Genomic DNA, 8353 nt, shown 5'->3' with positions numbered 1-8353 from the left:
CCGGGCTGGGGACCAGCAGAGCGTCCCCGTAGCTGGGCGGGGGGCGGAACGGAGCCGGTGACCCCCCTCCGGCTCCCCTCCCTCTGCTTTACGGGGCAGCACCGGCGGGCGGACGGGCAAGCCCCCGGGGAGGGATTGCTAAAGCACCGCGGTGGGAAGGGTGGTCAGCGCTCATCCCTGCGCGTTCGAGGAGCACCGTGAGGGGGTGACCCCCTCCTCCCGCCCGGCACCGCGCGCACCGGGGCTGTTTTCCCACGCTCCCGCTCACCCCGCGGTTTCGGGACACCGGGGACATCCCGGGGCTGCGGGCACCGGCGGCGGGTTGGGGCGGGGGTGCTGCATAGAACCGGGTGCCCGCAGCGGGGGCTGCGACAGCGGGGAGCGGCGGAGCCGGGGCGCTGCCCGGGGGGTCGTGGGGGGAACCGGGGCTCGGGACCGGCGCCTTTAAGATCCTGCCGGTAGCGTGACTGGAGTGACCGGGGCGGTGCGGGTTGCCCAAACATCCCGCCCGCTTCGCACGCGATGCCCGCCCCGGTCTGAAACCCACGGGAGGCACCGGCACCCCCCGGCCCGTTGGGACAACCCCCCCTTCCCCCGCCCCCTCGCAGCCTCCCACGGGGACAGGCAGGGCAGCGGGGCTCCGCAGCCCACGGGCGGAGCGGGAGCGGAGGGGCCGGGGGTGCGGGGGGGTGGGGGGGGGCCGGGGAGTTATTTCGGAGTTTGGACGCACGTCAACTTTGATTAGGCTTCGGTCACGTGACGGGAGGTGGCCGGGCCAATCAGGGCGAGCGGCGATGCATATAAAGCAGGAGCGAAGGGCGAGCGGGGTACCTGCCGCGAGGATCGGGCCCCCCGCCGCGCCGCGCCGCAGGTGAGTAGGGGGCATGGCTGTGCCCGCAGGATGGAGAGGTGCGGGGGGCACTGCCAGCTCCCCCACGGGACCCCCGAGGGATGGAAAACCAGGGGGTGCCCTGCTATGGGTGGTCCCCCTGCTCTAGCTCCCCGAATCCCCGTTAGCATCCTTCCCATAGCTGTTGGAAGGTGATTTCTGGGGGGTCCTGGGGGTGATCCTTGCCCTGCGGTGGCCACGATCGGCAGCTGCGGGCTGGGCTGAGGGTCCTGGCTGGGCTGCACCCACTGGGGTGCAGGGATCCCATCAGCCCTCCAGGCTCCTCAACTTGTGGGACCAGGCTGTGGCACCCTGCCCAACCCAAGGGCAGGTGGGATTTCGAATCCAGCCTCTTCCTACCCTTGGCTCAGGGTTTTCTGAGGGATTCCTATCAAAGCTGGGAGCCTGGTGCCGCCACCCCATGCCACAGCCATGTCTTTCATGGCCATCGGTTTCGTAGGAATTAGTAGCACTGCTGTATTCAGTTTGGTGGCGAGCAGAGGCTCGGTGCAAGCAACCTAATGACTCCAGTCAGGAGGATTCAGCTCTCCTACAGTCAAGCACTCTGGAAAGGGCTTTGTGGTAGAAAAGAGTAGTTGAGAGCATGGTTCCTTCCCTGACACACAGAGAAATAGCTCTGAGACCTATTCCTTTCACTCCTGGCTAGCACAAAAACTGCTTTTAAGTGCAAGCAGTTTCCTGAAGTGCAGAAAACCGGTGCAGCTCTGGATCAGAAGTTAAGCCCAGCTTTCCTGCCCGCAGCCCTTTGCGGTCACTGCTAAGGGTGTTTCAAATCAGAGGTGCCCTGGGGAACTTCCCCCCTTCATGATGCCTCTTTGGCTTATTACTAAGGTTCCTACATGCCGGCAGCGATGAAGGCTGTGATGTCGCTGGTGGGAAGCCAAGGCACTGTCTCGGCCACTGAGGTCCTTCTCGCGGCTGCCGTCTTCTGCCTGGTCTTCCTGCTGCTCCAGTCCCTCCAGCAGCACGTGCCCAAGGAGCTGAAGAGCCCCCCAGGACCCCGAGGCTACCCCATCCTCGGCAACGTGCTGGAGCTGAGGAAGGACACGCACCTGGTCCTGACCAGACTGAGCCAGAAGTATGGGGACGTGATGGAGGTGAGGATCGGCACCCGTCCCGTCCTGGTGCTGAGCGGGTTGGACACCATCAAGCAAGCGCTGGTGAAGCAAGGAGAAGACTTCATGGGGCGCCCGGACCTCCACAGCTTCCAATACATTTCGAACGGCCAGAGCCTGGCCTTCAGCCCCGACTCGGGGGAGGTGTGGAAAGCCCGCAGAAAGCTGGCCCAGAACGCCCTGAAGACCTTCTCCATCGCCCCCAGCCCCACGTCCTCCTCCACCTGCCTGCTGGAGGAGCACGTCTCCAAGGAGGCTGACTACCTGGTCACCAAGTTCCTGCAGCTGATGGATGAGGAGAAGAGCTTTGACCTGAACCGGTACCTGGTGGTTTCTGTGGCCAATGTCATCTGTGCCATCTGCTTTGGCAAGCGTTACGAGCACAACGACCAAGAGCTGCTCAGCTTGGTGAACCTCGGCAATGAATTTGGGGATGTGGCTGCTGCTGGCAACCCTGCAGACTTCATCCCCATGCTACGGTATCTTCCCAGCCGCACCATGCATCTCTTCAAGGACATCAACAGGCGTTTCAGCTTCTTTGTGCAAAAAATTGTCCAGGAGCATTACACCAGCTTTGATAAGGTAAGAGCTTGGAATGCTCTTGGATGTGATTAGAGATGCCTACAACTGTCAGTTGCTGCCTGCCGGGCAATGCCGGGAAGAAGGTACTCCCTTGTCCCCCCACCTCTGCCCAGGAAAGCTCCTCGGAGCTCTCCAATCTGCAGTTAATGCCCCCGAGAGCTGGCACTGGCTGGGGGAGGTTTCCCCAGCCCTGGATGTCCATGATGTCCCTGACTCACCTGCTCTTCCCCAGGAGCACATCCGGGACATCACGGATTCGCTGATAGAGCACTGCCAGGAGAAGAGCACAGGGGAGGATGCCTGTGTCCTGCTCTCCAACGAGAAGATCATCAGCATTGTCAATGACCTCTTTGGAGCAGGTGGGAACATTTCTGGGGGTGAAGCCTTGCTGCTGGGAGGCTGGGTGGGGGCGTTGGAGCTGTTGGGGTGAGACCCTGGCCACGCTTGAGTGTTTGGAGCTGCTGCTGGGCTCCTGGGTGCCCTCCTGAGCAGTGACCAGAGCAAATGGTTATTTGGTCATAGCTGATGGTGGAACTGCTCCAAGGCAAACGTCTGGAGTGATGGGATCTGTAAATACCTGCTAGCCTGTCCTCTTTTGGTAACTAAGTATCTTTTTCACATCCACCCAGGTTTTGACACTGTGACAACTGGCCTATCCTGGAGCCTCATGTATGTTGCCTTGTATCCCAACATCCAGAAGAAGATCCATGAAGAACTAGGTGAGTCCATGAACCTGCTTTTGCCGGGGCTAAAAACTCTCTGGCAAGGGCTGGCCCCAACCCACTCCCTTCTCTCGACCTCCCACAGACCAGACCATCGGCTGGGAGAGGAGACCGAGGCTGTCGGACCGGGGCATGCTGCCCTACACAGAAGCCTTTATCCTGGAGATGTTCAGGCACTCCTCCTTCCTGCCCTTCACCATCCCGCACAGGTACGGGCTGGAGTGGCTGACATGTTGTCTGGGGTGTTGGGGGTTTTTTGGAGTGTTTTTCTGGGAAGTGCCATTTTGGCAGATAATTGCCTGGGAACCAGTCCCTGCTACGGGGAAATATTCCAGTGCACAGCCTGAGTTACTTGTGCTAAAGCTCCCTGTGTCTTTCGTGCTCGCTGATAGTGCTGGCACCTGTGGCTGCATCTGTTGCCCAGCTTGCTGCCCTCCTGGGGGTGAATCCTTTCCTTTGAGGGTAGTTTTATTCCAAAGCCTTTGCTAGTAGAGGGATGGTGAACACCCCTGGGTTTTTACTTCCCTCTGCCTTGGAAGAAACCACAACACAACTCATCCAGCTTCCTGAAACTAAAATCTTTCTGCTTGAGGAAAAGTGTTAACCAAGACTATTTAGTCTCTGAAATACAAACCGGGGTATTTTCTAGCCAGCTCTAGAAGTACAAATAGGGTATTGAAAACGGAACGCCCCTAGGGCTTGCCAAGCTTTGTTTTGTTGCAAAGCTGTGGGTCTCCTCTTAACTTTTCTTCCCCCCTGCCTTTATTACTTTCAGTACAACAAAAGCGACAGTGTTGAATGGCTATTACATCCCCAAGGATACCTGCGTGTTTATCAACCAGTGGCAAGTGAATCACGATGAGTGAGTATCCCAAACCCCCCGTGCTCACCCAGGCTGCCGTGGGTTTGCTTGGCTTTAAGATCACTCTGATCCTTTAGAGCAACATGCCAAAAGCCAGATGGGCCACGAAGGCAGGAAAAGGCAGATCGGACCAAAAATCACGTGGGTTTCCTCAGCCCAGCCTTGGCTCTCCGGGGCATGGAGCCACCTTGGGTTGACTTGGTCACCAGTTCAGCAAGTCCCCAACACCAGGGCTTACCCAATTTCTGTGCAGTAATGTGATGTCCTCAATGCACCGGACTTTCCACATACGTGCAAGGGCTGGCAGCTTGGGCTGCTGAATAATCAGGAATCAGTAGATCCTGCTGCCAAGCAGCCCTTGTGATCTGGGTTGACGGCTCTGGATGTGCTCAGCAAGAGCTGAGCCTGGTTCCCTCTTTCAGGAAGAAATATGCCCTGACGTGCCTCTCGTTAAACTCAATAGGCTCATGTTGTTATTGCTGATAATCAGCTTTGGTGATTGAAAGGGGCTCTGGAAACCAAAGCCCTGGTTTACTCCTCCACTGCTCTCCAGTAGAAACCCTCCTGGGGGGCAGTAAGTTGACTAAGGCTTGATACACAAGGTGGTTCCCAAACCAGGTGTTCTGGATCAGAAGTTCAAGAGACTTGTATCCAAATAGCCCAGCAGTGCAGAAACATTAAACTTTTCTTCTGCTTGTGCTGGTGAGCACTGCAACAGGACAGTGTCTTTAGGGTCAGAGAGGATTCTCCATATCCAAGCATAAATTCTTAGCTAAGACACTGGAAAATCCCACCTGGCACCTCCCAGCAGCTGAGTTGGGACAGGTTGGGAAGTTTTCCCTCTTTGAGTTCTACCAGCAAAACCTTCAGGTTTCCGTTCTTTTTTTTTTTTTTTTATGAGCTGCTGACCGATTTCTGTGCTCTCCTTTTGGCTGAAACTGCAGGATCTCTCGCTATTGCATGCTGAATTAAATCCATCTCTGGTATCTGCACAGGCAAACACAATCAGAGTTTGAAATAGAGGTCTCAGTAGACTGAGCTGATGGTGTCTGACACTTAGTTGGCATTTTAGATTGGGGTAGAGGTTGCCAAAGTTTTTGGAGGGTGAAATGAGAAAGCATTGCAGTGCTGCTCTCTGCGAGGATTTGTTTTTTTGTTTTTGGTTTTTTGTTTGGTTTTTTTTTTATTGCTGTCCCTACCACAATGGCTGAAAACAGCTCCCTTCAGCATGTCTCCTTTCTGCTCCAGGACCCTTTGGAAGGACCCTTCAACTTTCAACCCTGAGCGGTTCCTCAATGCTGCAGGGACTGAAATAAGTAGGACAGAGAGTGACAAGGTGATGGCTTTCGGCTTGGGGAAGAGGCGATGCATCGGGGAGTCCATAGGCCGGTGGGAGATCTTCCTCTTCTTGACCACCATGCTGCAGCAGCTGGAGTTCAGCCTTCTCCCTGGGGAGGAGGTGGACATCACTCCTCAGTATGGACTGACAATGAAATACAAGAAATGCGAGTGCTTCCAGATTAAGAAGCGTTTCCCCGTGAAGAACTCAGCATAAGCTGTGGGAGGACGTGTCGCTTTGCAGAAAGCCAGCCCTTGGACTCAGACACTCAGCCTGCCTTTGCCAGCGCTCTCTGGAAGCCAGCGCAGCCCCTCGCAGTGTTGCTTCACTGGAGGCTTGTTCATCTCGTGTAATTGCGAGCAGGGAGGGATAACGCCAGATTTGCTGGGCTCCTCGCAGCCCCCCCAGACTGCTCCACTGCCCTTGCGTGCAGGAAAGCTCACCGGGGTCCAGCCTGCCCACCCCTCCTGGGCAAGTCCAGGGGGCCGCAGCCCTGTGGTGGGGAGGGGGAGGCTTTGGGCTGGGAGAAGCAGTGTGGGACATCAGTAGGGGTGTCCTCAACCTGCCCGGTGCTGCAGGCAGAGCTGGAGTTGCTGTGGGCAACTCCCTTCATCCACAAAATGGGAATAAACCTGCACGTTCCTCCCCGAGAAACCTGGCCAGCCTTTTTGTGCGGTGGGGAAAGTCTTTAAGCTCATTTGGCAGAGCTGTTTGCCAAGCCGCTGGCTCCCTGTGCTGGTGGGAAGGGGCTCTCCAGCCGATGCAGTGGCTCCCTGCGGCAGCACCCAGCCCAAGCAGAGCCCTGCTGGGTGCCACCTCGCACAGCCACATTCCCTGAATGTAAATTCATTAAATCAATACCCAAGTGTTTCTACCAATCCTTGGTGACGGCCTACTGGGGGGAAAAAAGTTATATATATTCATAAGTAGCGCTGCTCGCAAATTGACATATTAGCTAAATTCCTAACAAGAAGCCTCCTGGAAAATATCGAAGGACTCAGAACAAGGGACAAGATGTAGTAAGAGGCACAGCAGAACACTTCTGGCTTTCAGGCTATGCATCTTTTGTTTTGAACTAGTGTGGTTTTATTTTTTGTTAAGCAATAGATGTCTATACTCAGACAAGTAACAGGAGCACTGGTCTGAGGACCGCAGGGGATGCGCTGCCTTATGTTGCATCCGCTTTAGCCAGCGTGAAGGTGAATTCTCATGGCAAACGGAGCAGCAATTCCTGCTTGTGTGGAATGCATCCATATGCTGGGATATCAACTGCACAGTATTTCTAATCCAATAAATATGTATATGAAAGTTTCTTGCTTGGTTCTTGCTGGTCTTATTCCACTGGAAAAAGATTTTTTTGGGGGGAGGGGGGGGAAGCCCCCTCTACCTCTCTATCATCCTTTACAATCTGACTTGGGTATGTTGGATCAGGGGTTTTCCTACAGACACGTGAGTTGGCTGTCCTGTTACTGTCAGGGCTGGGACCCCAGTGCCTTTAGGGGCAGTTTTTAGCCCTTGTGGGTGCTGTCTCTGGTCCCTCTTCCTGCGTATATAAAGAAGCTACAGCCTCAGCTGTGATTTGCAGAGAGGTGATGCCAAGCTCTGGCTTAGTTCAGGTTTTCACTAAAAATCAAGATTAGCCATTCTGTCCCTGAAAAAAAAAATCAATAGCTTGAAAAAAGCCTTTCAGAGCCCTCAGGGAGGCAATCCACAGAGGGATGCTTTGAGCCATTGCCTACTCTGTGCTTCCCCATCTCGAAGCATGGTTATTTCTGAGGCTTTGCATAACTTAACTTTTAAAAAAGGCAAGAAACATTAAATTGCCATGCAAATAATATGGAAGTATATGAAAAGTTGGGGCCGGCGCATACCTGAAGTGGCATCCCTGCAGGGACCAGCCTGCCAGGGTTGCCAGCTCGGCAGGGTAGGAAACAGCTCTTGCCCCACAGGGACATTTTCACGAGCCACAAATATTTAGCCAAGCCCTCAAACAGGGCTGTAACATCGGGAATCTTGGCCAAATTCAGTCTTCTGCTGAAAAGTGTTCTTTTCCCCAAATCCCTGCCCTGGGGTGCTCTGTGGTGTGAGCTACCCTTGCCCCACACAGGGACAAAATCAGAATAAGTGCAGAAAAGTTAATATTTGACGCTGTCTATCACCAAGACATAAAGGACAGCTGAATAATTCAGTTATTTTTAATTTTGGGGCTGTGCTGTGGAAAAGCGGCTCTCGGTATGAGGAGCCTTCCTCCCCCCATGACCTTGCTCACCTTAGTGTTATTGTTACTGACTGCTATCACAACGATTTGGCTTTTAATTAGCATCCCCGGGACAGCCTGCCATTAGCTGGGGAAGGTCAGCAGCGTGCGGATCCAGCACCCCACCCGCTCCTTCCTCCCAGTAATCAGCAAAACAGCCTCCGGCTTCAGAGCGGGGAAAAGCTGCTTTTAATGGAGCCAAGGGGAAAGTGGGAGATGGATGTATCCGTGCCTCTGCCGGTGAGTCCAAGGAAGGTGATGGAGGTGTGAAGGAGGTCATGGAGGTGACGAAGGTGATGGAGGTGTGGTGGAGGTGATGGAGGTGTGATGGAGCTGATTGCGGTGTGACAGAGGTGATGGAGGTGACAGAGGTATGATGGAGGTGAAGGAGGTGATGAAGGTGTGACAGAGGTGATAGAGATATAATGGGGGTGATGGAGGCATGATGGAGGCAATGGAGGTGTGGAGGAGATGATAGAGGTGTGGTGGAGGTCAAAGAAGGGATGCAGGTGTGATTGATGTCACAGAGAGGATGCAAGTGTGACAGAGGTGATGGAGAACATCTG

At 54.9% G+C, this 8353-nt stretch overlaps 1 protein-coding gene across 1 annotated transcript; it reads left to right on the top strand.

The window, feature by feature from the left end:
• The first annotated feature begins 710 nt into the window (after positions 1 to 710).
• Positions 711 to 6842, top strand: LOC119150931 (cytochrome P450 1A4-like). Its single transcript, XM_037394113.1, has 7 exons — positions 711 to 871; positions 1742 to 2607; positions 2840 to 2966; positions 3237 to 3326; positions 3415 to 3538; positions 4105 to 4191; positions 5440 to 6842. Exons 2-7 carry the CDS (start codon positions 1750 to 1752, stop codon positions 5744 to 5746), a joined length of 1593 nt encoding a protein of 530 aa, XP_037250010.1. The 5' UTR covers positions 711 to 871; positions 1742 to 1749; the 3' UTR covers positions 5747 to 6842.
• The last annotated feature ends 1511 nt before the right edge of the window (positions 6843 to 8353 follow it).

Source organism: Falco rusticolus, chromosome 7 (genome assembly GCF_015220075.1).
Source record: "Falco rusticolus isolate bFalRus1 chromosome 7, bFalRus1.pri, whole genome shotgun sequence".
NCBI lineage: Eukaryota > Metazoa > Chordata > Aves > Falconiformes > Falconidae > Falco > Falco rusticolus.
The sequence above is the reverse complement of the archived record's forward strand: the minus strand, read 5'-3'. Positions and strand labels throughout refer to the sequence as shown.

Coding starts and splice junctions, on each gene's coding strand:
- LOC119150931 (XM_037394113.1), top strand. CDS start 1,750: ATGCCGGCAGCGATGAAGGCTGTGATGTCGCTGGTGGGAAGCCAAGGC. Junction 2,608..2,839: donor ATTACACCAGCTTTGATAAG/GTAAGAGCTTGG, acceptor GCTCTTCCCCAG/GAGCACATCCGGGACATCAC. Junction 3,539..4,104: donor CCCTTCACCATCCCGCACAG/GTACGGGCTGGA, acceptor TATTACTTTCAG/TACAACAAAAGCGACAGTGT.